This window comes from Neovison vison, chromosome 8 (assembly GCF_020171115.1).
Source record: "Neovison vison isolate M4711 chromosome 8, ASM_NN_V1, whole genome shotgun sequence".
Classification (NCBI taxonomy): domain Eukaryota; kingdom Metazoa; phylum Chordata; class Mammalia; order Carnivora; family Mustelidae; genus Neogale; species Neogale vison.
In genome coordinates this window covers 66,553,859-66,581,100 of record NC_058098.1, presented here as the reverse complement: position 1 = coordinate 66,581,100, position 27,242 = coordinate 66,553,859, and the positions used below count along the sequence as shown (strand labels likewise).

At 38.3% G+C, this 27,242-nt stretch overlaps 1 protein-coding gene across 2 annotated transcripts in view; it reads left to right on the top strand.

The window, feature by feature from the left end:
* SEPTIN10 (septin 10) overlaps positions 1 to 25,375 on the top strand; it is a 77,419-nt gene extending 52,044 nt beyond the window's left edge. Inside the window, exons 8-12 of one of the 2 annotated variants that reach the window (XM_044263809.1) lie at positions 808 to 976; positions 9,628 to 9,760; positions 21,808 to 21,995; positions 22,510 to 22,592; positions 23,761 to 25,375. In XM_044263809.1, coding sequence (XP_044119744.1) covers positions 808 to 976; positions 9,628 to 9,760; positions 21,808 to 21,995; positions 22,510 to 22,592; positions 23,761 to 23,903 — 716 coding nt within the window. In that variant the 3' untranslated portion in view covers positions 23,904 to 25,375. The remainder of the gene's footprint in view (positions 1 to 807; positions 977 to 9,627; positions 9,761 to 21,807; positions 21,996 to 22,509; positions 22,593 to 23,760) is intronic. The other variant, XM_044263808.1, reaches the window with a different exon arrangement.
* Positions 25,376 to 27,242: the final 1,867 nt, after the last annotated feature.

Here is a 27,242-nt window from a genome sequence, read left to right as displayed (position 1 = left end):
AAACTAAGTCACCCAATTAAAAAATTTTAGGATTTATCTAGCCTTGTAATGAATAAGTAATTAGTACTATCTGGTTCATTCATTTACTTGTAGTGCTATTAATGGGAAATGGATTACCCCTGTTAGTACTGGTTTCCTAATAATGCTGATATTTTAATTGACAGATTTGTAATTAAAAGATATTGACAAAACTTAACATTTTTAATTTATAAATATATAAAGTAGTAATTGTACTTAAAACTATTGGTTACAGTTATATAATTATTTGTTGTCTTCCAGTCACCATAACCCTAGAAGAAGGACCATGTAAGGAGAACTAAGTATATTTATTCACTAATTTTGAATGGTGTCAAACCAACATCATAAATATGGCCTTGTATATAAAGAGTTTGATAATTATAGCAGGTACAGATGGTATCTTGAGTATGTAGAATTACTACTTTGAAGTTTTAATAAAATAATGTTACAGGGTCTTTTTAAGCACTTTGTAAAATGTCCTAAGGATGGTTTGTAAAATGCTAACAAAATATTAGTGAAATAACTGGAACATATTAGTGACATAATATAATGTATTTCTTTCCTGTTTATCCATTGCCTACTAAATTTAAAGCAGTTTCCCAATCTGTTACATTGCTTATAAATCAGAGTCTGTAATGCAAGAGTTTCTTCCTTGGTTACTTACATAAAACAATCATAGGTGTTATACTGATCACTTCACTGTTATTTCAGATGTGTTTTTTCATTCAACAAGCACTGTGTGCCAGGAATTAAAAATTGGTGTTGCTGTTTTCTTGTTTTTCTGGCTAGTGGAAAATGAAAACCACTGTGATTTTGTAAAGCTCCGGGAAATGCTCATTTGTACAAACATGGAAGATCTGCGAGAACAGACCCACACTAGGCATTATGAACTTTACAGGCGTTGCAAACTGGAGGAAATGGGCTTTACAGATGTGGGCCCAGAGAATAAGCCGCTCAGGTAACGGGATTTCTGTGAGAAACCAATCAAAGAGGAAGTTATAGAGGATTGTTTTATATTCAGGATGTTGGAGAATGTGGTTTTCAGAAACCTGGCAAACCATGAAGTAGAATCATTTGCTTATGATTAATTATTGTGCTTCTCAGATCACTTGAGGCTTTCTTGCCCTTGAAGGGTCTCTAATACTTCATCTGATTCTAAGAGTTTAAGAAAGAACATAATGGCAGAAGCCCATTATCTCAGTACATGCTGAAATGAATAACTAAAGGAAAGAATTCTCATTTGGTTTTATATTTGTATTTTTCTGAAAAAGATAAAAGTATATTTATCTGTTCTTCTAAAAGAAAGTTGGAATGTGAATCATATTAAACCAAAAAACCCGTTGTTTTTAGCTTGATGAAAGTTTGGAATGACTTAAATTTAGGAAAATGTCTTCTAAAGGAAGAATGAAAGTGCTTGTAGGAAGTCAGGGATTAAACTGTTTCTTAAAATATTCCAGGGTAGTTATAAGAATTTTAAAGGTTGATGACCTTCTTGTTCAGTAATTACAGCATTCAGTGTTATAAACTTGCTAGGTAATTTTATGTGGCTTTACATTCCTGACTTGTTTTTATTAAAATATGTAAACATGAAACTCTAATCCTTACCTACTACATCAGATTTGATATGATGTAGCATTCCAGAATAGGTTTTTTGCATGGAGGAAAGTAGGAAATCTTCAGGAAAAAACACTCTAAAACTCTGTTATGGAACTAAGGATTTTTTTTCCTTTTCATTATTTGCATTTTGGTCATTTCTCTGACTCTTAAGTATTTGTACTAGAGTAAACACAAAAAGGAGAAGGAGAACATTACTTCAGTGATGCCATTGCATCTGACCTTTGGGAAGATTTAATAGTAGATGAGGTTAAATTTTTAAAGTTTTTCTTTCTTTTTTTTTTTTTTTTAAAGATTTTTATTTATTTATTTGACAGAGAGAGATCACAAGTAAGCAGAGAGGCAGGCAGGGAGAGGAGGAAGCAGGCTCCCTACGGAACAGAGAGCCCAACGCGGGGCTCGATCCCAGGACCCTGGGATCATGACCTAAGCCGAAGGCAGAGGCTTTAACCCCCTGAGCCACCCAGGTGCCCCAAATTTTTAAAGTTTTTAATCTATGGTTTTAATTAGTTTTTTTTTTTTAGCTCTAGTAGTATGATAAATTATGATATATCATATGATATCATCATGGTAAGTTATGATATTTTATATGATATCATATAAAATATGATAAATCTAGTAGTATGATAAAAAAGAATTATATATACTCAACCCCTCTTCACCAATTTCAGGCATGCTGTGCTTTTGATCACTTCTGATAAAACTATTTTCCCTATTGAAGATTTGGCTTCACTAGTGTTTTCCAGAGGAGGCTTCATGTCTCATTCTTTCAAGTCTAAGGGGCAATTCAGAGGTCTCAGTGTACATTAGTAAGACACAAATACTGAGTGAGAGCAAGTGGGACAGCCTTTGAAGTACTCTGAGAAGAGGGATTCAGGTTGCCTGGTGGGTCAGTCATCAGGCATCTATGGAAGATTAAGAAATGCAGGTTCAGAATTTCTATGGATAGAGCCTAAGAGTCTGCTTTTAAGTTAAAATTTCCATTCACTCATTTAACAGATACTTGCTGTTTGTCTCCCATATGCTTTCACACGCTGCTGGTCAGTGGGTAGGTAAGCACCGTGGGCTTAAACAGAAACTGCCTTACAGAATTTCTGGGATAGAGGTGGGAGGAGGACCCTCTGGCCCTTTGTGGAAAATAGAGTCGGGGTACTCACATAGTAGTCCTGGTGAGACCATAGAGACTTGGTAGTGTAGAGGTGGTCAAAAGCACATTTAGGACATGTAATTTGAAGGTAAAGTTCATAGGACTCATTGATGGTTTGGGTATGGGCTGTAAAAGGACAGAGGAATCAAGGATGACTCTAGTCATTGAGAAATGACCTGAATTTGGCTAAATTGTGGTAATGTTTACTGATACGAGCAAGACTGGGGAAGGGATAGATTTTAGGGGTTATGATTAATAATTGAGAGGTTTCAGACATGTTAAATTTAAGTTGCTTATTAAATATGCCAGTGAAGGGGCACCTGGTTGGCTTGGTGGGTTAAACATTCAGCTCTTGGTTTCAGCTCATGTCATGATCTCATGGATTGTGGGATGGAGCTCTGCATTGGGCTCCACACTCCGCAGGGAGTCTGTTTTGAGCATTCTATTCCTCTGCCCCTCTGCCCACTCATATATGTACATGTGTTCTCTGTCTCTCTCTAAAATAAATAAAGCTTTTAAAAAATAAATATTCCAGTGAAAAGTTTCAGTACGTTATTACATAAATGAATCTGGCACTTAGGGAGAAGTTAAGGCTGAGATAATAATTTGGGAGTCAGCAGTGATTTAATATGAAAAATCATAAACTTTTATTTTATTTTTTAAAAGACTTTATTTATTTAACAGAGATAGAGCCAGAGAACACAAGCAGGGGGAAGGGCAGAGGGAGAGGGAGAAGCAGGCTCTCCACTGAGCAGGGAGCCTGAGGAGGTGTTCCATCCCAGGCTCCTGGCATCGTGACCTGAGCCACCCAGGTGCCCCCAAATCATAAACATTTTTAAAATGTCTGCTATTTGCAAAGCTCTGGGCTAAGTGCTGGGGATATAATACTGAGGAAGAGCCTATAGACCTGCCTATCATGGAGTTTACATTCTTATTGGGGAGGCCAAAATCAAATTGCACAATTAATCACAGTTGTGAAATGTCTGCTAAAGGAGAGATGGTATGTAGTGAGGGAGGGTTTCCTGACTTAATTTGGAAAATCAGAGAAGATTTTCTTGAGGCAGTTACTGTTTTGAGCTAATAATTTGGGGAAATCAGAGCAAGACATGAAAAGACTGCAAGCAGAGAGAGAATGACATCTTCAGAGCTCTTTAAGAAGGTCAGCGCAGCTAGAGAGCATAAGATTGAGAGAACAGGTAGGCAGTAATCAAACTGTGGATCACTTGGTTGGGATTTGTGCTTTGTTCCAAGGGAAAGGCGAAACCACCATTCAAGGAGTTATCATTACCATATTTACATTTGAAAAATCACTTTTAGCTATAATGCAAAGAAAGTATTAAAGTGGTATGCAGAGATGCTTAGGAGAGACCAGTGGGAGAGTATTGCTTGGACTGAAGTAAAAGTGGTAAAAATAGAACTGGATGTGTTTGAGACATATCTAGAAGATGAAATTGAAAGAACTTAGTGACTGTTTGGATATAATGAGGTAAAGAAGCAGGAAATGCCAGAAGATGCTGCTTTAAAAAAAAAAAAAAGGCATCTAGTTTCCTGGTATTATGGTCTCATTGGCTAGGTAGATGGTTGTACTTTTCCTGGAGACAGGTTATCTCTAGAAGGACTGGCTTTTTTGTGGAGCTGCAGTGATGGGCATGATGGAGCATAAGCTTGGTTTGGGACCTGCTGACTTGAGTTTCCTCTGGACATACAAGTGACAGTGTTCCACTTTGGGTATTTTTCTGGAGCTCCAGGAAGAGGGCTGGGCCAAAGTAATAAACTTAAGAGTCATCAGCATTTAGATGGCTAACTGAATGTATGAATAGGGATGAGATTGCCTAGAGAGAGAATTATGTCTGAAAAGAAAGGTGCCTTGAAAACAGACTTAAGTCACTCTGATATTTGTCAGCTGGAGAAGTAGATAGAAAAGATTGAGAAGTCTTGGGTAGAGGAAGGAGGTAAGCCAGCAGTGCCATGTCTTGGAAGCCAAGTGAAGAAAGTTTCAGGGAGAAGTCAGCTGTGTTGAAGCTGAGGATCAAGTTCTTGCTATAGAAGTACAGCAGTGTAATAAAATCCAGTTGCTTCCTTTACAGCTCTTTGAACATAATGAAGACCACTCCTCTAAAACAAAAAGGGCAATAAGTTCTATGAAAGACTACATCAGCCAAGAATTACAGATTCAAAGGGAAACCTTAGAACAGGTAGAAACCAGTTTCATTCTGTGCTGGGAGTGGAGTGAATGAACTGAAACCATTTCCAGCCTTTTTTGGTTTCTTCTTGACAATTTACAGCCTAGTCCAGTATGTCTGGCTTAGGACATGTACCCTTTTTGTCTTGGCCAGAGTGGGCATGAATCTAATTAATTGTCCCACCAGACTATATCCCCAGGGCGAAGAGGTAGCTCTCCAAAATTAATCAGGTGAACAATACCAAAAGGAGGTATAGGTAGATGGTGGACATTCAGAATCAGAGACTGCTTAGAACATCCATGTTTTTTAAAGCATTTCTTTAGTTTGGGGAACATCTGCTCACTGATCAAATGAAGAATGGAAAATTGGAGAATGAAGATTCTTCAATTTATACTGGGTAACAGATTGGGTAGGGAACAAGCAAGAAAGGATGGGGAACTAGATCTTATGTAAGGGAGGCCTCTGCCTGCCTGCGTCTTCTGCCCTTCCTAGGCTGCACTTCTTAAGAGAGAAGACATTTCTTACTGGATTTCTTGAGTCAGGCATGGCAGAATGTTTCTTCTCTTGGTGTTTTATTTGAGAATAAATTATTTGATAAAGCTTCTGTAGTTCATTATAGCTTGATGTCTTAGGAAGGTTCTACAGTTTCAAGAAGTTATATTCTGTTTTCTGGGCAATATTTTCCATTTAATTTGGGGTATACCTAATAGTAGTCACTCTGATTTGGTTGAAAGTTCATCCCTCAATATTATATCTATCAATTAAAAAAACAGTTATATAAACTTGTTGGGATGACTTTTAATTCTCTTTACTACCCAATCTTCTTTATTGCCAGAACCTTCAGCTTGTTTTCCATTTCCATTTTATTGTGAACAGTTATGCTGAGTCATAGTTATTGTCCTAATCTCTCAACACTACTCATGTGCATATCATGAGGTCCCACTAAATGGCATTATACTCTCCTCTAATCTTAATTAACTGATCTTTAATTATTAAAGCTAGATCAGAAGTGGTTAAAAACCTTCTTAAATCCCTAAGTTATTTTAGATTAACATAACCATTTTCATTCCCACAGTTAATCATCTTTAACATTTAAGTACAAAATCACTGCCATTTGAAGTGTTGAGGGACCTGTAGTTTTGAAAGGAAGATTCTTGTAGTATTTTAGAGTTAAGTGTTTGACTTAATTTTTTTGTGTTGTAAAATTTGTGTCTTTGGAACTCTCAAGAATAAATAACTTTCTGCATTTAGTCTAGAGCCGAAATGGAAAAAGGTTAGCAGGCTTTTTAGAACAGGATATAAAACACAAGTCCTAAGTGAAGGGACTGTAGTGATTTTCTTGATGAATATGAGAATTTGAGAATTTTTTTCTTCCTCTTTGATTTTAAACTTTGCTTTAAACAGTGATTTTGCAAGTATAGTAATGTTTCATTGAATATTAAGCTAATTTTATACTAAAAAAAGCAAGAATTTTTACTAAAATAGCAAGAAAACTTTTTCATTTTTGTTTAATGAATAAATCCATAATAGTAAACAGTAGTTGCATTAGTTTTATAATACTATGTAAATTGTTTCCTTACAGATCTTCTAGGAGTTCCTTTACCACCTTTTGAAAGATAGTGCAGATTTCTTTACTTAGAATTGATTTTACTTAAAATTTACTTCTGGTTGTCAAAGCTGAAAAACCTTGTGACATGACAGAAAATATGCAGGAGCAGTAACATGATTTTTTTATTTTTTTAAAAAATTTATTTTATTTATTATTTTTTTAAGATTTTATTTATTTATTTGACAGACAGAGATCACAAGTAGGCAGAGAGGCAGGCAGAGAGAGAGGAGGAAGCAGGCTCCCTGCTGAGATCATGACCTGAGCTGAAGGCAGAGGCTTTAACCCACTGAGCCACCCAGGCGCCCCTTTTTTTCTTTTTTAAAGATTTTATTTGCTTATTTGACAGACAGAAATCACAAGTAGGCAGAGAGGCAGGCAGAGAGAGAGTGGGGGAAGCAGGCTCCCTGATGAGCAGAGAGCCAGATGCAGGGTTCAATCCCAGGACCTCTGGGATCATGACCTGAGTTGAAGACAGAGGCTTTAACCCACTGAGCCACCCAGGTGCCCTTTTAATCTTTTGATAAAACCAAAAAATCTGACCTGGTTCAAATTCTAGCTTTTTACTTACAACTGTGTTGCTTTGATTACTTTATTTCTCTGAGCTTTAGTTTTCTTATCTGTAAAACAGTATTAGTTCTATTTCTGCTTGGGTGCTATGGGAATTAGGTTGATAAAGGATTCCAGGAAAGTATCTTGTTGGGAGCAGCTATTCAACAAATATTAGGTCTTTTCTCTTTGCCAGGTAGATTTATTTTCCTTTTAAGCAACTCAAGTGTTTATATACACAGATAATGAGAACTTTTTTAAACTTACATTTGGTACGAATTCAAAACATTATTTAAGTCGTTTGTCATTAGAGACTATCAATCCAATGTAGGATCAGTGAATTGTAGTGAGGTTTCTGATGAAAGTAGCCTGATATAGAGGCTTCTTTAAAATAAGAACAAAACAAACATAGAAAAATAAAAAGCCTGGTAAATGTTTCCTTAAGATCTGGGGCATTGGGGACGCCTGGGTGGCGCAGTTGGTTGGACGACTGCCTTCGGCTCAGGGCGTGATCCTGGAGTCCCGGGATCGAGTCCCACATCAGGCTCCCAGCTCCATGGGGAGTCTGCTTCGCTCTCTGACCTTCTCCTCGCTCATGCTCTCTCTCACACTCTCTCTCTCAAATAAATAAATAAAATCTTTTAAAAAAAAAAAAAAAGATCTGGGGCATTAATGTGGTTATCTAGGGCAGTTTGTACATTTTGCTTTTAAAGATACTGTTTAGGATATTTGCCTCTTCAAAACACTTGCTACTCATACCCTGCACAGTCGGCCATAACAGCTCTTGCGTAACATTTCTTACTCTAATTCTCCTTTTACTTCTAGAATTCTATACTTAGAAGATTTATTTTTCCAGTTATTGGAACAGTGACTAGGTTGGTATGTCTGGAACCTTAGGGGGATTAGATTTGTTTGGTAAGAGATGAATCTGGAAGGATAGAATTAGGCCAGATTGTGAAGTTCCTTAAGTGCTATTTAAAGGAGGTGGGACCTTATTTAAGACTGTAAAATTCCTTAATTCATCATACTTATGTCTATTTAGATATAAAGTACTTATGTAAGCAGTAGAAATTTCTTACTGTAAAACAGCTGGAAGGCACATTTGTGTTCCCTGTTAAATCTTTGGGATAGTCTCATAGTGTGTTAAAATGGAAGGGCTTGGTGTCTGACATATATAAGAAGTCTGTGATACCTCTGAATGCTTTAAGCAAGAAAGGGCAGCTGGGCATAGTGTTCCAGGACAATCCTTGCTCTGCTTGGTTAAATTGAGCTCTACTTCCTGGCAATTTCTGTCATTAAATGAACATTTATGAAGACCTTGATGTGTCTAGAGAGCTTTGCTGGGTAGTCGGGTTACAGAGATAATGATCTATTAGGAGAGACAGATAGGATACAAATGCCAAAGAAGAGTACGAAGTGCCATGAGAGTGCTTAGAAGATATAGCTAGTTCCAACAGGGGGTAGGAGAGAAGGCTTTCTTTTTTTTTTAAGATGTTATTTTTTTATTTGTCAGAGAGGGAGAGCAAGCATAACCAGGGGGAGTTGCAGAGGGAGAAGGGAGCTGTATGTGGGGTTCCATCCCAGGACTCTGGGATCATGACCTGAGCCAAAAGCAGATGCTTAAACATCTGAACCACCCAGAAGGAAGTTGTATTTGAAATTGGACTTGAGGAGTGAAGGATTAACTGGGTAGAATGGGGGTTGGCAGGTGGGCATTAGTGTTGGAAGCACAGGAATTACACAAGCTAAAGCATGAAATCTGTGGTTTTAGGAAGAATGACTAGGTTGGTATGGCTGGCACCTTAGGAGGATTGGATTTGTTTGGTAAGAGACGAATCTGGAAAGGTAGAATTAGACCAGATTCAAAAGGGTAAGTGCTATTCAAAAGAGGTGGTACCAGATTCTGTAGATAACTAATGCTGTGGAAAAAAAGATAAGAGGTCTGTGCATTTTTCTGGAAAATCTTAGGAGTGGCAAGAAGTAAGAAAATGAAAGAAAGGGGAACTAAAAGCCCAGAGGTCAGTTAGGATATTAACTTATAATAGTGAAGGCAAAAAAATCACCAAGTTTGAGTTGGGCTGTAACAATATCTGTAGAAAGCAGAAGATGGGATTAAAATGATGTCAAGGTCACAGACTGAACTCTCAGACCTTGGTGATCAGATACAGAGATAAGGTAAGGGAAGAGTCAAGGATGACTTCAAGACTTCAGGGTTTCCAAAGACAGTGATGCTAATTAAGACTGAAAGAGGAATTCATTTGGGGTAATATGAGAATACTTCTTGAGAAGGACTTGATAAATCAGAGATTTCAGAAACCTGGTATTCTGTAGCTGTGGCATCTGTGGCTTTTTATGTTTCATGCTGTAGGAAATGTCATGTTTCAGGTTACTCTGTATAAGAGGGTATGGGTAATTGTTATTATAGTATAAGGCTTAACCGGAGAAGTGTGAGTGTTTGGAAGTTTCCTACATCATTTTTTAACATGAGAGTACCACAAATAACTTTTTAGTCTTCAAGAGACCTATGAAGCTAAAAGACATGAATTTTATGGAGAACGTCAGAGGAAGGAAGAAGAAATGAAGCAGATGTTTGTGCAGCGAGTAAAGGAGAAAGAAGCCATACTGAAAGAAGCTGAAAGAGAGGCAAGTATGCTGGTTTGATGTGATCTACATTTGTTTTTTAAGTATCCTACTGGGGAGATTTAGCTCAAGAATTTAGCTGAGATGCTTTTGGAGATTACTTGTTGTTCATTAAAAAGTAGTTATTGTAACACATAGTCTTTGAGTACAGACTTCAATTTTGGCCTTTTTGCGTAAATAGTCTTCCATAAGAAGTGTTTCACCAAGGACTTTTACATTGGCCTACGTTACTAATAAGGGTTTTAAATGCCTTAAGTTTGAACCAGAAATGTTTTGGCTGTGGCTTGATAAAGCCTTTCTTGGGAATTATTGAGAGTTGTTGGAGTTGATGCTTGCTATGAAATGGGTAACTATGAAAGCAGTTAAGTAGTTCTTTGAGTTTGAAGTCAGGCTTTCTAGAGGAGTCAGGTGGTTGTATGACCTTTGGATAGTCTTGGTACGCATGTGCCCTTGCATACACATAAACATCACGGTTAATTTCCATAATTATGTGTGCTTCTAGTTCTTCAAGCAATAATTTTATAGTTGGGTTAAACTCTTTTCTGTAGACCTAACCACAGTGGCTACTTTTAAGTGAAATGGCCATATTCAAGATGACGGTCAAAAAGGATAAGCTCAAAAGGGAATTTGCCATCTGTATTTTATATATGTGTGTTTATGCATCTGAGGGGAGGATGTTTTTTCCTGGTCATCTGAAAGCTAGTTGTAGACATCATGACATTTTATCCCAAGACCCTTCAGTTTGCATCTCTGAAGCTCAGGCATGTTTTCCTCCATAACCATTGTATGAGTATTACACCTAAGAAAATTAATAGGAGTGCCATAATCTCACCTGATCTCCAGTAGGTATTCACACTTCCCTAATTGTTCAGAGATGGCCTTTTGTTGTTTTGTTTTGTTTTGGGGTTTTTTTGGTGATTTTTTTTGCTTTGTGTTTGAACTGGAATTCAGTTATAGGTCTCATGTCACATTTGGGTATTACCTTTGTTTAGTCTCTTATATTGGAGAATAGTCCCCTAGTTTTGAGTTATTTTTATTTATTTATTTATTTAAGATTTTATTTATTCATTTGACAGAGATCACAAGTAGGTAGAGAGGCAGGCTGAGAGAGAGAGAGGAGGAAGCAGGCTCCCCCTTGAACAGAGAGCCCCATGCAGGGCTCAATCCCAGGACCCTGGGATCATGACCCAAACTGATAGCAGAGGCTTTAACCCACTGAGCCACCCAGGAGCCCCGAGTTATTTTTTTTTTATTTTTTTTGTTTTGTTTTGTTTTGTTTTTTAATCTTTTTTTTTTTTTTATTTATAAAATTTTTTTTCCCCAATTTATTTATTTTCAGAAAAACAGTATTCATTATTTTTTCACCACACCCAGTGCTCCATGCAAGCTGTGCCCTCTATAATACCCACCACCTGGTACCCCAACCTCCCACCCCCCCGCCACTTCAAACCCCTCAGACTGTTTTTCAGAGTCCATAGTCTCTCATGGTTCACCTCCCCTTCCAATTTACCCAAATTCCCTACTCCTCTCTAACGCCCCTTGTCCTCCATGCTATTGGTTATGCTCCACAAATGAGTGAAACCATATGATAATTGACTCTCTCTGCTTGACTTATTTCACTCAGCATAATCTCTTCCAGTCCCGTCCATGTTGCTACAAAAGTTGGATATTCGTCCTTTCTGATGGAGGCATAATACTCCATAGTGTATATGGACCACATCTTCCTTATCCACTCATCCGTTGAAGGGCATCTTGGTTCTTTCCATAGTTTGGCGACTGTGGCCATTGCTGCTATAAACATTGGGGTACAGATGGCCCTTCTTTTCACGACATCTGTATCTTTGGGGTAAATACCCAGGAGTGCAATTGCAGGGTCGTAGGGAAGCTCTATTTTTAATTTCTTGAGGAATCGCCACACTGTTCTCCAAAGAGGCTGCACCAACTTGCATTCCCACCAACAGTGTAAGAGGGTTCCCCTTTCTCCACATCCTCTCCAACACATGTTGTTTCCTGTTTTGTTAATTTTGGCCATTCTAACTGGTGTAAGGTGATATCTCAATGTGGTTTTAATTTGAATCTCCCTGAGGGCTAATGATGATGAGCATTTTTTCATGTGTCTGATAGCCATTTGTATTTCTTGATTGGAGAAGTGTCTGTTCATATCTTCTGCCCATTTTTTGATGTGTTTGTCTGTTTCGTGTGGGTTGAGTTTGAGGAGTTCATTATAGATCCTGGATATCAACCTTTTGTCTGTACTGTCATTTGCAAATATCTTCTCCCATTCCGTGGGTTGCCTCTTTGTTTTTTTGACTGTTTCCTTTGCTGTGCAGAAGCTTTTGATTTTGATGAAGTCCCAGAAGTTTATTTTCGCTTTTGTTTCCTTTGCCTTTGGAGACGTATCTTGAAAGAAGTTGCTGTGGCTGATATCAAAGAGATTACTGCCTATGTTCTCCTCTAAGATTCTGATAGATTCCTGTCTCACGTTGAGGTCTTTTATCCATTTTGAGTTGATCTTTGTGTACGATGTAAGAGAATGGTCGAGTTTCATTCTTCTACATATGGCTGTCCAGTTTTCCCAGCACCATTTATTGAAGAGACTGTCTTTTTTCCACTGTATATTTTTTCCTGTTTTGTCGAAGATTAATTGACCATAGAGTTGAGGGTCCATATCAGGGCTCTCTACTCTGTTCCACTGGTCTATGTGTCTGTTTTTATGCCAGTACCATGCTGTCTTGGTGATCACAGCTTTGTAATAAAGCTTGAAATCAGGTAAGGTGATGCCGCCAGCTTTATTTTTGTTTTTCAACATTTCCTTAGCGATTCGGGGTCTCTTCTGATTCCATACAAATTTTAGGATTATTTGCTCCAGCTCTTTGAAGAATGCCGGTGGAATTTTGATCGGAATGGCATTAAAAGTATAGATTGCTCTAGGCAGTATAGACATTTTAACAATGTTTATTCTTCCGATCCAAGAGCATGGAATGGTCTTCCATCTTTTTGTGTCTTCTTCAATTTCTTTCATGAGTGTTCTATAGTTCCTCAAGTATAGATCCTTTACCTCTTTAGTTAGGTTTATTCCCAGGTATCTTATGGTTCTTGGTGCTATAGTAAATGGAATCGATTCTCTAATTTCCCTTTCTGTATTTTCATTGTTAGTGTATAAGAAAGCCACTGATTTCTGCACATTGACTTTGTATCCTGCCACGCTGCTGAATTGCTGTATGAGTTCTAGTAGTTTGGGGGTGGAGTCTTTTGGGTTTTCCATATAAAGAATCATGTCATCTGCGAAGAGAGAGAGTTTGACTTCTTCATTACCAATTTGGATACCTTTTATTTCTCTCTGTTGTCGGATTGCTGTTGCTAGGACTTCTAATACTATGTTGAACAAGAGTGGTGAAAGTGGGCATCCTTGTCTTGTTCCTGATCTCAACGGGAAGGCTGCAAGCTTTTTCCCATTGAGGATGATATTTGCTGTGGGTCTTTCATAGATAGATTTGATGAGGTTCAGGAATGTTCCCTCTATCCCTATACTTTGAAGCGTTTTAATCAGGAACGGATGTTGGATTTTGTCAAATGCTTTTTCTGCATCAATTGAGAGGACCATGTGGTTCTTCTCTCTTCTCATATTAATTTGTTGTATCACATTGATTGATTTACGAATGTTGAACCATCCTTGTAGCCCAGGGATGAATCCCACCTGATCATGGTGGATAATCTTTTTAATGTGTTGTTGGATCCTGTTGGCTAGGATCTTGTTGAGAATCTTAGCATCCATATTCATCAGTGATATTGGTCTGAAACTCTCCTTTTTGGTAGGGTCCTTGCCTGGTTTGGGGATCAGGGTAATGCTGGCTTCATAGAAAGAGTCTGGAAGTTTTCCTTCTGCTTCAATTTTTTGAAACAGCTTCAGGAGAATAGGTGTTATTTCTTCTTGGAAGGTTTGGTAGAATTCCCCAGGGAATCCGTCAGGTCCTGGGCTCTTGTTTTTTGGGAGATTTTTGATCACTGCTTCAATCTCGTTATTAGATATCGGTCTATTCAGGTTGTTGATTTCTTCCTGGTTCAATTTTGGTAGTTTATATTTTTCCAGGAATGCATCCATTTCATCTAGGTTGCTAAGCTTATTGGCATATAACTGTTCGTAATAACTTCTGATGATTGTTTCTACTTCCTTGGTGTTAGTTGTGATCTCTCCCTTTTCATTCATAATTTTATGAATTTGGGATTTCTCTCTTTTCTTTCGGATTAGTGTAGCCAGTGGCTTATCGATCTTATTGATTCTTTCAAAAAACCAGCTTCTAGTTTCATTGATACGTTCTACTGTATCTCTGGTTTCTCCCTCATTGATCTCAGCTCTAATCTTGATGATTTCCCTTCTTATGTGTGGAGTTGGTTTGATTTGTTGTTGATCCTCCAGTTCTTTAAGGTGTAGAGACAGCTGGTGTGTTCTGGATTTTTCAATTTTTTTGAGCAAGGCTTGGATGGCTATATATTTTCCCCTTAGGACCGCCTTTGCTGTATCCCATAGGTTTTGGACCGAAGTGTCTTCATTCTCATTGGTTTCCATGAATTGTTTCAGTTCTTCTTTGATCTCCTGGTTGATCCAAGCATTCTTAAGTAAGGTGGTCTTTAGCTTCCAGGTGTTTGAGTTCCTTCGGAACTTTTCCTTGTGATTGAGCTCCAGTTTCAAAGCATTGTGATCTGAGAATATGCAGGGAATAATCTCAGTCTTTTGGTATCGGCTGAGTCCTGATTTGTGACCCAGTATGTGGTCTATTCTGGAGAAGGTTCCGTGTGCACTTGAGAAGAATGAGTATTCTGCTGTTTTAGGGTGGAATGTTCTGTATATATCTATGAGGTCCATCTGGTCCAATGTGTCATTCAATGCTCTTGTTTCTTTGTTGAGTTTCTGCTTCGATGATCTGTCTAATTCTGAAAGAGGCGTGTTAAGATCACCTACGATTAGTGTATTCATATCAATATGACTCTTTATCTTGATTAACAGTTTTCTTAAGTAATTGGCTGCTCCCATATTGGGAGCATAGATATTTACAATTGTTAGATCATCTTGGTGGATAGTCCCTTTAAGGATTATGTAGTGTCCTTCTGTATCTCTGACTACAGTCTTTAGTTTGAAGTCTAATTTATCTGATATGAGAATCGCTACCCCAGCCTTCTTTTGAGTCCCATTGGCATGAAAGATGCTTCTCCACCCCTTCACTTTCAGTCTGCGTGTATCTTTAGGTTCAAAATGGGTCTCTTGTAGACAGCATATGGATGGGTCCTGTCGTTTTATCCAATCTGCAACCCTGTGCCGTTTTATGGGTGCATTTAGGCCATTCACGTTGAGAGTGATTATTGATAGATACGTTTTTATTGACATCGAGTTACCTTTGAAGTCTTTCTTTCTGTAGACTGTCTCTATATTTCTGTTCAATGCTATTCTTGGGATTTTTCCTCTTTTATAGAACCCCCCTTAATATTTCCTGCAGTATCGGCTTGGTGGTTGCATAGTCTTTTAAGCCTTGCCGGTCTTGGAAACTCTTTATCTCTCCATCCATTTTGAATGTCAGTCTTGCTGGATAAAGTATTCTTGGCTGCATGTTCTTCTCATTTAGTGCCCTGAATATATCTTGCCAGCCTCTTCTGGCTTGCCAGGTCTCTGTGGACAGGTCTGACGTTATTCTGATGGGCTTCCCTCTGTAAGTAAGGAGCCTCTTTGCCCTGGCAGCTTTCAAGAGATTATACCTACAATTATAATTTCTCAATTTGACTATCAGGTGTCGTGATGTTTTTTTGGAGTGTATAATCTTGGGTGGAGACCGTTCAGCCTCTAGTACATGAACGCTGGTTTCATTCGCGAGATTCGGAAAGTTTTCATGAAGGACTTGTTCCACGACATCTTCTAGACTTCTTTCTTTCTCCTCCCCTTCAGGAATTCCAATAATTCTGATGTTGGAACGCTTCATGGCATCATTTATTTCCCTAATTCTGCTTTCGTGGGATCTAAGCTGTTTGTTCCAGGCTTCCTCCTGATCCTTTCTCTCTATCTGTTTGTCTTCCAGATCACTAATTCTATCTTCTGTCTCAGTTACCCTAGCTTTGAGAGAGTTTAGATTGGATTGGAACTCATTGAGAGCATTGTGGACCTCCTCCCTGGTGGCTTTAAGCTCCGCCCTAACATTGTGAACATCCTGTCTGGTCGCTTTCAGTTCGGCCCTAATCAATTCTGTTTGGTCATCCATGGCTTTCTCCAACCTAGCTATTGCCTGGATAATTGTTAGCCTGAATTCTCTTTCCGACATATTGTCTATGTTGATAGCCGTTAGCTCTATTGCAGAAGGTTCATCCTCTGTATTTTTCTTCTGTTGGGCATTCCTCCTCCTAGTCATTTTGGTGGGAGAAGACTGAACAGATGTAGCTGGATGTATCAACTCTGGTGCAGTCAAGGTGCACCCTGGAACACTTCCTGATCTCCGTCTCAGAGAGAAGCCTCAGTCTGGGTGCAGAAGCTGAATAAATTCCCCCTTGGCCGCTGGCAGTGCAGGTTCCAAGTTGCAGACCCTGGGGGCGCAGGATCTTTTGCTCGTCCCCAAAGCCAAGGCAGTGGCGGCTGTCTGGGAGCTCCTGACCGCCAGAGAGGTTCCAAACAGCGATCGCACACTGAGATTTTGCCGCCGGCCCGGGCTGGGAGTGCCCGGCTTGCGCGCACCTCTTTTCAGAGGCGGCTGTGGGTCCGGCGCGCGTCTGGGGCACTGAGAACAGGGCGCTGGTCCGTAAGCCGCAGGCTGGGCTTTTGAGCGCCTCTGTCCGGGGAAGAGTTTCGCGCGCTCTCGGCTTAGACTTTGAAACAATGGTGCGGGTCAAGAAGCGCCCCCGGGCCTTAGAAACCCAGGAGAGCTGGAGCGACGTGCGCGCGCATCTCAAGCTTTGTGGTAGGGCTAGTGTGCGTTCTGCAGACCGGCGCAGCTCCCATCCCCTCACAGGAGCCGGAACCCGGCGCTCTGGGGCGCGCTGGCGGCTTAGGGACCAGGAGCCGGTTTCTCCGCCGCACTCTCTCTGCCTCCGCGCCGGGGAGGCCGTCTGGGACCGGGGACTTAAGCCCCTGTCCCTAGCCTCCCCGATTCCCACAATTTGCCCCCGCGATCCTTTGCTCTTTTGGAGTACTTTCAACCAGTCTCCAAGTTAATGCTGGTCCCCAGACGCAGGGCGCTCTCGCTCGTATCGGGGTATTACTTTCGCACCGGTCGCCTCTGGTGGCTCCCTCCCCCTTTTGTTTATCTTCCGATATCAGTCCGCTGTTCCCATTCCGCTTTACCTGCTCACTGGCGTCTTCTGCCCCTGTAGAGATCCAGACGTGTATAATTCTGATCTCAGGCTGATTTCATGGGTGATCAGATTTCTTTGGTAGGTAATCAGCTCACTTTGGGGTACCAGCTGAAAAGACGCCTCTTCCTAGTACCCCGCCATCTTGTCCCTCCCGAGTTATTTTTAAATACAAATATTGAGGAAAGAGTTGTGATGAGTAGGAAATAAGAATGCTGATATTTTTTTCTATTAGTAGATTCATCTTTTTTTTTTTTTTTAAGATTATTTATTTATTTGACAGAGAGAGGCAGGGAGGCAGGCAGAGAGAGGTGGGGAAGCAGGCTCCCTGCTGAGCAGAGAGCCCGATGCAGGGCTTGATCCCAGGACCCTGGGACCATGACCCAAGCCAAAGGCAGAGGCTTTAACCCAGTGAGCCACCCAGGTGCCCCTGTAGATTCATCCTTAAGATGGTAGTAGAGTAAAACTCTTTTTATTAAAGAGTTTCTCGCTCATGTATCATGATTTTTAGTTTCTCCAGTGAGGAGAAAAGATGTATAAGTGGTTTTTAGTTGAGTTTTTAATTTTTAAAATCCCACATAAGAATATTTTATTTAAAAGGAAAATTGTTGAAAGGAAAAGAGAAAGACTATTTGTCAGCAGATCCTTTGTAGACTTTTATTTTTATGGTTCAAGTGCTTTTTTGTGAAGTGTAAAAAATGAAGTTAATGTAAACCTAAGGCATCAACAACCAAAGTTCTCACGAGAGTTTTAAACTTTTAATTATATAGCATTAGTGGCAGTAGATTCCAGGCCTCTTTTATTAATATTACAAGGTACTTCATGACCAGTTTTTTAATTCTAAAGTCAGTATCATTAAATACTTAAGAGTCAAGGTCAGAAAAACAGAAGACCTCTGTGCTGTTGCTAACTTCTCACCAATGCCCTTAAGACAATATCACCAGTATGGCACACTGCTTTATCTTTTCTAAACACTACTTCTGAGTATTTGAAAATATGTTTGAATTAAATCCTTAATGTTGTGAATGTTGTGAACCATGAGTGAGTCTTGTATATGGTATAGATTGTTGGTATAAAAAATTGTGAACTCCTTCTGATGTGAATAGTAGTTACACCTACCCCCTCCTCCCCTTTTATTTTTTAAAAATATTTTATTTTTAATGATTTTTTTTATTCATTTGAGAGAGAGCGCGCACAAGGAGGGGAGAGAGAGAAGCAGAGAAAGAGAAGTAGACTGCCCCGTGAGCTGGGAACCCGATGCAGGGCTCAATCCCAGGACCTGGTGATCATGACCTGAGCCAAAGGCAGATGCTTAACCATCTGAGCCGCCCAGGCGCCCCCTGCCTCACCTCCCCCCCCCCTTTTTTTGTTATGATTTTATTTATTTATTTGACATACAGAGATCACAAGTAGGCAGAGAGGCAGGCAGAGAGAGAGGAAGAAGCAGGCTCTCTGAGGAGCAGAGAGCCTGATTCGGGGCTCGATCTCAGGACCTGAGCCAAAGGCAGAGGCTTTAACCCACTGAGCCAGGCCCCCTCCCCCCACCTCCCTTTTTAAAACATTTTTCTATTTATAGTATTTCTGCAATTTTTAGTCAAACTTATGAATGAAATACGAAGTACCCTATAACCTTTCAAGATTTAACTATGCATATAGAGTATGCAGCCTCCATTTAAGTAATCAGAGATTCTTTATTAATTTATATAAATCCACTCCTATATCCTCTTTTCCTGGGTTTACTTAGCTGCTCTCCCGCATTTATAGGAGATGCACACATACTCAGTTGTGACTCTCTTATTTACACCACTGATTTGAATGACAACCAGATGTACCCCACCCTTTAAACACACACACACATATATACACACACACACTTAACGTAGCTTTTTGCAAAAGCAGGAACTATATAAATAAGTAGATACTAAGGAACAGATGCTTCTCTGAAATGCCATCCTCAAGAAGGCAATAAAAGAATCTTAGGGTAGAAGAGTCTTACTGAATTTGTTTCAGTTCTTTTCTCTGTCCATTTAAGTACATCTCCTGTCAGGCTGTACTGGTGTACAGCATGACTTCTTCCAGATTTGGAACAGTTAATTTTTATTAGGATGGAGTTCAGCTCTTCAGTTTCTATCTTCAACCTCTGATTTTTAGCAAAACATTTCTTCAGTGGGCCATCTTTTCTAGAAACCAGGTCCTACTTTTTTTTAAAAGATTTTTTTTTATTTATTTGAGAGAGAGAGAGGGAGTGCCCATGTGCATATGGGCAGAGTAGGGGCAGGGGAAGATGCACAGACTCCCCACTGATCGCCTCACCTGAGGTGAGGTCTGATCAGAGGATCCCAGGATCATGACCTGAGCTGAAGTCGGATGCTTAACTCCCTGAGCCACCCAGGGGCTCCAAGTTCTACTTTTTTATATGAATGCTTCCCAGAACTGAAAATACTTAAATTAATATAACTAGATTAGAGAATTTTTTTTTTGTTTCTTTTAGATTAGAAAATTTTAAAAGTTGCCTTCTTTGATCTAGATTCTAGATGTTGTATTTGTGTTCTTGGCAGGCAAGGCACACAGCTGATTCAGGTGTAATCTGCTCAAGTCCCTAGGGAAATTTCACCTTGTAAAGTTAAAACCTTTTATGGACTCACTTTAATAACTGCATTGAGTGTACTTAGCATAAATTTATTTTTTTTACTTCATTAGACACAGGCTATTTTTTCACATTATGGTGTAAATTCTACTACAGTGAGTATTTTTATGAAAAAACCCATTCAGTTCAGGATTTTTTTTTTTTTTTAAGATTTTATTTGTTTATTTGACAGACAGAGATCACAAGCAGGCAGAGAGGGAAGCAGAGAGAGAGGGAGAAGCAGGCTCCCTGCCAAGCAGAGAGCCCGATGTGGGCCTCGATTCCAGGACCCTGGGATCATGACCCGAACTGAAGGCAGAGGCTTTAACCCACTGAGCCACCCAGGCGCCCCAAATTTAGGATTTCTTGATTTACTTTAGATTTCAAGAAGGTTAATGGCTGTATAAAAATGTAATAGATTTTTAAGGATCTTGATTTAAATTGATAATTGACAGTTTTCAGATAGGTTTACCAATGTAACTTTTTACCATTTCACTACCCTTGGTAACTTTATTTGGAAAATAAGGTGTTTTTTTGATAACTTGATTTTGTGATTTGTGTCCCTTTCATTGAACATGGATTTTAGAAAGTTTATTTGCAGAGGGGGGAAAATACAGAGCAAGAAAATAAAAACTCTAAGAAAAGGTCAAATTTTTTAAAAGCAGGTTTTTGGATTTTTATTTATTTTTTTGTTCATGCATTTTTTGGATGGGAACGCATTTATAATTAAAGTTACTGGGGTGCCAGGGTGGCTCAGTCAGTTAGGTGGTCTACCTTCAGCTCAGATCATGATCCCAGGGTCCTGGGATCAATCTTCTCCACCTTTCTTTGCTACTCCCCTTGCTTGTGCTCTCGCACTCTCTCTGTCACATAAGTAAAATCTTTAAAAAAATAAAAAAGCTACCAAGGCAGTTTCTTTCATTTTTTTATTAACATATAATGTATCATTTGCCCCAGGGGTACAGGTCTGTGAGTCATTAGGCTTACACACTTCACAGCACTCACCATAGCACATACCCTCCCCAGTGTCCATAACCCAGCCACCCTCTCTCTATCCCACCACCCCCAGCAACCCTAAGTTTGTTTTGTGAGATTAAGAGTCTTTTATGGTTTGTCTCCCTCCTGATCCCATCTTGTTTCATTTTTTTCCTTCCCTACCCTCCACAACCCCCTGCCCTGACTCTCAAATTCCTCATATCAGAGAGATCATATATTTGTCTTTCTTCAATTAACTTATTTCGCTCAGCATAATACCCTCTAGTTCCATCCACGTCATTGCAAATGGCAAGATTTCATTTCTTTTGATGGCTGCATAGTATTCCATTGTGTATTTATACCACATCTTCTTTATCCATTCATCTAGGTTCTTTTCATAGTTTGGCTATTGTGGACATTGCTGCTATAAACATTAGGGTGCACATGCCCTTTCGGATCACTGCATTTGTATCTTTAGGGTAAATACCCAGTATTGTGCATCCTGGACCATACGGTAGCTCTATTTTCAACTTTTTGAGGAACCTGCATGCTGTTTTTGATGGAGACATAATACTCCATTCTATATATGGACCATATTTCTTTATCTGTTCATCTGTTGAAGGGCATCTTGGCTCTTTCCACAGTTTGGCGACTGTGGCCATTGCTGCTATGAACATTGAGGTACAGATGGCTCTTCTTTTCACTACATCTGTATATTTGGGGTAAATACCCAGTAGTGCAATTTTCTGCCCATTTCTTTATTGGATTATTTGTTCTTTGGGTGTTGAGTTTGGTAAGTTCTTTATAGATTTTTGATACTAGCCCTTATCTGATATGTCATTTGGGAATATCTTCTCCCATTCTGTCAGTTGACTTTGGTTTTGTTGACTGTTTCCTTTGCTGTGCAAAAGCTTTTGATCTTAATGAAGTCCCAGTAGTTCATTTTTGACCAAGACAGTCTCATGTGTACATTTTTACTTAAAGCATGAACTTTTGAGACATCAGGAAATTTTGTAGATTACTGTGTAGGTTAGTGTTCGCAATTGTTGCTTAGCTGGAGAACACTCTTGTGTGCGTGCTGCCACACTGTGTCATTGATGGGAATTGCACCTTTGTTTCACAGCTACAGGCCAAATTTGAGCACCTTAAAAGAGTTCATCAAGAAGAGAGAATGAAGCTTGAAGAGAAAAGAAGATTCTTGGAAGAAGAAATAATAGCTTTCTCAAAAAAGAAAGCTACGTCGGAGATATACCAGAACCAGTCCTACCTGGCATCAGGCAGCAACCTGAAGAAGGACAAGGACCGTAAGAAGTAAGCTATCTCCAAATCCCTCCACTCTGGAGGTCCTCTCCCCCATTACTTTCTGTTTCATTCCCTATTTGATCTTACGCTTATTACAGTCCATTTCCTTATTTATTATCAGCCTCTGGCAACTAAAATATCAGCTCCTTGAGAGCAGAGACCTGTTCCTCTTGTTCACTATTTCCCTAGCATCTAGAAGAGCATCTGGCACATATGAGATGTTCAGTATATATTTGCCAAAATGAGCATAAGAATGAATGAACAAAATACATCAGAATATAAGAAGGCTCAGTTTACCTGAGGGGAAAAATACCTGCCCTTATTTCATTGTCTAGGTTGTATTTCTAGTACACATCTAATAATTGCTGAACTACTGTTATGTTAAATTTCATGTGTAAATGGAAGCTATATAACTTTTGGGGGAATCATAGAAGTAAAATAATACTTGATAAGAAGAATTTAGTTTATCTTTTTTAACAAATTCTACTGATGATGATTTTGTGAGAATTTTTATTTTAATAAGGGAACCAGGCTATCGATTCGAACTCCTGTGCTTTGATGTCAGAGCTTGTGAAACCAATGGTGGACGTAAAGATGCAGAGGAAGGTAGAGAGGGTCCCCGTACAATGGGGCGGCCATGAGTAGCATTTGGATGATAATCTCAAGGCTTATAGGTTTGGGGTATGTGTTAAAATCAAAGTTACCAAAATTTTAGAAAATAAGTTTTTTTTTCCCTTTTCTATACTTTATGTCCTTTATTTCTCCCACTTAAAGTATCCTTGTCATTTTGCCTGTTTGACTGTTCTTGAAATTCAGCATTGACTGGTTCTTTTGAGACTGCTTCTTGGTGACTCTTTGCCTTAATTTACTCTAGCTACCTCTGTTTTGGCAGCATCCACCTTTCCTTTTGTTCCTCACAGAGCAAAATTTATGGTTTAATTTTGTCATCACATCTTATTTCAAACCCAGCATTTTCAGAATACTGTAATTTAACTTCAAAATAATTAGGAGAGCTTAATGTTGGCCCATGGCAGCTTTCTATTTTTGAACTACGGAAAAGTGAATCCACAGAGTTTTGGTAGGTTTAACTGACCTGTGGGTTTTATGGTTTGTGGGGAAAAGAGAAGGAATGAATTCTCACATCTAATCTTGCAATATAAGTTCTACATGGGCATGGATCTTTGTTTTGTTCATTGATGCATCCATCCCCAGAGCCTGTAGTAATAATAATAATAATAAACAGAGCCTGCTGTAATAGTGGGCATACAGTTACTTGTCAAAAGAAATAATATGACTTTTAATAGCCATAATCATTGAATTTCAAAAAATAAACTATAATTTATTATGGCTTTAAGATATGCTTTGAAATATAAAGCTAAGGGACCTTTTACCTGTTCTTATCCTTTCCCCTTAATCTAATCCAGTGTTATTAAAATTGGATTTCCCAAGTTTATTTCATATATGAAAGACAGTTTACATTTGCTTTGTAAAAATTGTTGCCCTGCTCCACTTAAAGACCATTATTAGCATGTGCTCTTGTTTATAAAGTCAGGGCCAAGCCCATAATTTTTTTGAGCGCTCAAAAGAATTCATATTTAAGAAAATACAGTTTGGTGTTTTTTTATTTTTTCTTTTCCAAAGGTATCCTGTAGTATATTAGATGTATGTTTGCTCTTTCTGTAAAAGCTTTGTAAAACTAATGATTCTAGTAATTTTTATTTCCTATATGGTTTTTTTGTTGTACCAATCAAAAGGTTTTTTCTTCTCTTTCCAGCTCCAATTTTATGTAAAACAAAGGTTCCAGATCACAGAAGGTCATCACAAGCAAAAGTTATTAAAATGTTAGAAGTATGCTTTGATTTTCTTGCTGTTTTTATTTGCTGTATCAGTTGTTCTATATCTGGCAAATGGCTGTAGTTATTGCCATTTATGGAAGACATTGTTAAGTATAAGGTTAATGCATAAACCACAGTGTATGATATCACTTTTATATTCGCTGTTAGAAGTTTGCAAGTTGCTGGTTTGTGAGGAATCTAAATCATTTCTCCTGTTGCCCATTTATTGTCACTTACATGCATTGTACCACAAAGCGTCAGTGCCGCTGAAAACACAGAAGTCATTCATAGTATGGTTATCTGATTGCATTTATATTTCCAAGATGAACTCCTTTTTTTGTACATAATAAAGGTAAATTTTGGGAAATGTGTTTTAAAACATATTACCCACCTGAAGATCTAACCTCTTGATAGTTTTATAGAACTTCTTAATTTTTGATATCATTATCCAGTTGGTAACATGATCCTAAGATTTGTATCAGATTATGTAACATGGCCTTCCATGCTTCAGTGTGCCTTACTATCGTTGATGTATTGTGATGAAACAAGTTGTGTTTTAAGGTAAAAACATGTAGGTATAAATCCCTTTTCTAGTGATGAGTACCTTTGAACCTGAGGTATTGCCACTCTATTTCATTAGAATGTTTTACATACTTGTTGTTTAAAACTCTGTCTTCCAGGGGAAAAATCATAAGGTAGAATCATCTTATTACAAATATTTTTTAAGACCATAATTGTGAGCAACTGAATATTAAAAATATGAAAACTTAGGTAATTCATATATAAGGGGATATTTGAATTCAGTGCCTTTGTAGTAGTCTTAGGACAATTTAATGTCTTTTAACTTTCTCTTAACAGTCACTGGTATATAATTTTTCATTTTTTTACTTGAATATCCTAAATAAAATTGACATTTACTCTTGATAAATAAAATATGTATCTACATATTTACTAAAATGTGGTTAAATTACTTTATCTTTACTTTTTGCAAACTGTCATCTTAAACATTATCAAAATTCTTTCATTTAATCATGTTCTTGAATTATTTTAAGACAGAGGTATATATTACCAGTATTGTTCAGAAATCAAAATGTTTTACTTAGTCAGTGTTGGATTCTGAGCAGTGTATTTTTTCATGAAGTTGTAAAAGTTGCAAATAAAACCTTTCATTTCATTTCATTCACAATTTATCTGGACAAACACCTTAAATTCCAGTTTTACATTCACAAATGTAAATTCCACAAATGTCTCTTAGCCTTTTAAAACTTTAGTAAAGTAAGTTATAAGTATCACAGAAAAAGCTCTGAACTTTCTTCTCTTGATCAGTAATCCCCAAGTTCTGGAATGTGGGAGCACAAGAGCCCATGAGTCCACGAGGGCAGGTAGCCTATCATACAGAGCCCAGCCACTGCCACAGCGCTGAGTGTTAGCAGAGGAGAGTATCATCCCAGAAACTGAATTATGTGATGTGAGTAGTGATTATCTGTAGATTTATTATATCAAACTGTATTAAACAGCTATCCTCAGCTTTAATAAAGTTACTTTTAAATGCCAGATTGGTTGTTGGCATGCTAAAACAAGGTGATTCAGTTCTGTAGTTGAAGAGATTATGGAAACCTGCCCAAAACTCTGAACTGAGCAGAGGGGTGATCATCTTGTGCTTCTAGTGACTCTGCTGTGAGAAAGACTCACCACATGTTCTTCAATCACAATGTGATTTTATGTTATATTTTATTTTATTTTACCTGGGATTCCAGGTAAGATTTTAGTTTAAAAGAGTTATCCTTCAAAGAACAAAATTTTTAGAACAATTACATTTTTATAGCAATTTGTATAATTACAACTTAAAATTTGTAATGTTTCTCCTTACAAAGCTGATTTATTTTTCACTATTCAGGCACAGGTTACAAGGTAAGTCATGATCCACTGATACTTAAACTAACAAATTTCCTGGGAACAAAATAAAGCTAGACATGTTTTGTTTAAATGTTTTTTCCATAGAGTATGTGAAATAGTTAACACTCACTACCAGCCATTAATCTTTACATACTTACTCGATTTTTAAAGCACTTTCACATAGACTATGATTTCAGCTTCAGAACAACACAAAGGGAAACAGTTGCATTATGGGGAGTATAATCTCCTTTTGGAGGATGAATTCCATTTAGGCCCCATTTTCTTATTGGACTATGAAATGGTGATACACGTGGTTAAGGCTAGTCCTGCCCTCATGGAGCAACCAGAATCAGTCTGCTCTCAGTAACAAGAGATCAGATTTATGCATGGAATACTCTCAGAAGGCCTCAGCCTCCACCCGCAGAGCACAAGAAAACATCCAGGGAAGTGACTGGGCCTTGAAGAATTGGAACTGGTTAAATTATCTTTCCTTTTTGCAGTTTTTCAAAGACACAAATGGAGAATAGCATGTTTTTGATAAAATCTGGGTACTCTAGAAAATCACTGAGTGAAGAGGGTAGGGGAAATGTGGAACATAATAAGGATGAGATTGTAGAATTAGGTAGGGGACAGATCAAGAAAGAGTTTATATATAAACCCAGTCCTGTGGGCAGCAGGAGCCATGGAAAGAGTTGTCCTCACATGGTCAGATACTCCTCCAGGGCTCACAGGAAAGATGTACTGGAGGAGTTGGGAGCCAGTTCCAACTGGCCCAAGCTGGCTGACTCAGTAGAAAGACTGCAGTCCAGATAAGCACTTCTTATACATTGTGCAATAGAATAAATAAGTAGTGTTTAAAAAAAATACAGATGCTGATAGGTATACATTTTAATAGAAATGGTAACCATTTACCATTGGATAAATCAAAATGAATAATGACTACCAAAAAATGTCTTGTGGAGATGGAGATACAGGGAGAACTAAAATATAAGACTAGAGTGTCATATAAATTGGGGGAGGGTGATAAATTGAGTAATCTAAGGTTCTTGTATTAACTGAGAGTCCCAGTCAACCCATAACATGAAACTTGGAGTGCACATAGATATGGTAAAGTACGTGCCTTTCAAGCCAGAAGTAATCCAATAAATGATGATCCAAAAGCAAACAAAGGAAATAAAACAAGTATGACAACTGGAAAGCATTTAGTTAATATGGTAGATTTAGACCCAAATAAATAAGTAATTACATGGATTACATGCTGTAATTTTTTTTAGATTAGAAAGTCTTTAAAAATCAGCTATAAACATTTGACAAGAGAAGTCTGAAACTTCCTGTTCTCACAGACCAAAGATAGGAAAAGGTACATCATGCAGACTAGCCAAAAGCTAATGTGTAGCGATATTTTCTACGTATTAAAACTTGAAGGCAAAAGCATTGTTAGAGATGGAAATAGACTTTTCAAATATCAGACTATATAACTACTCCAAATTTGTATGTACATAACAGCCTTAGCATATTTAAAGCA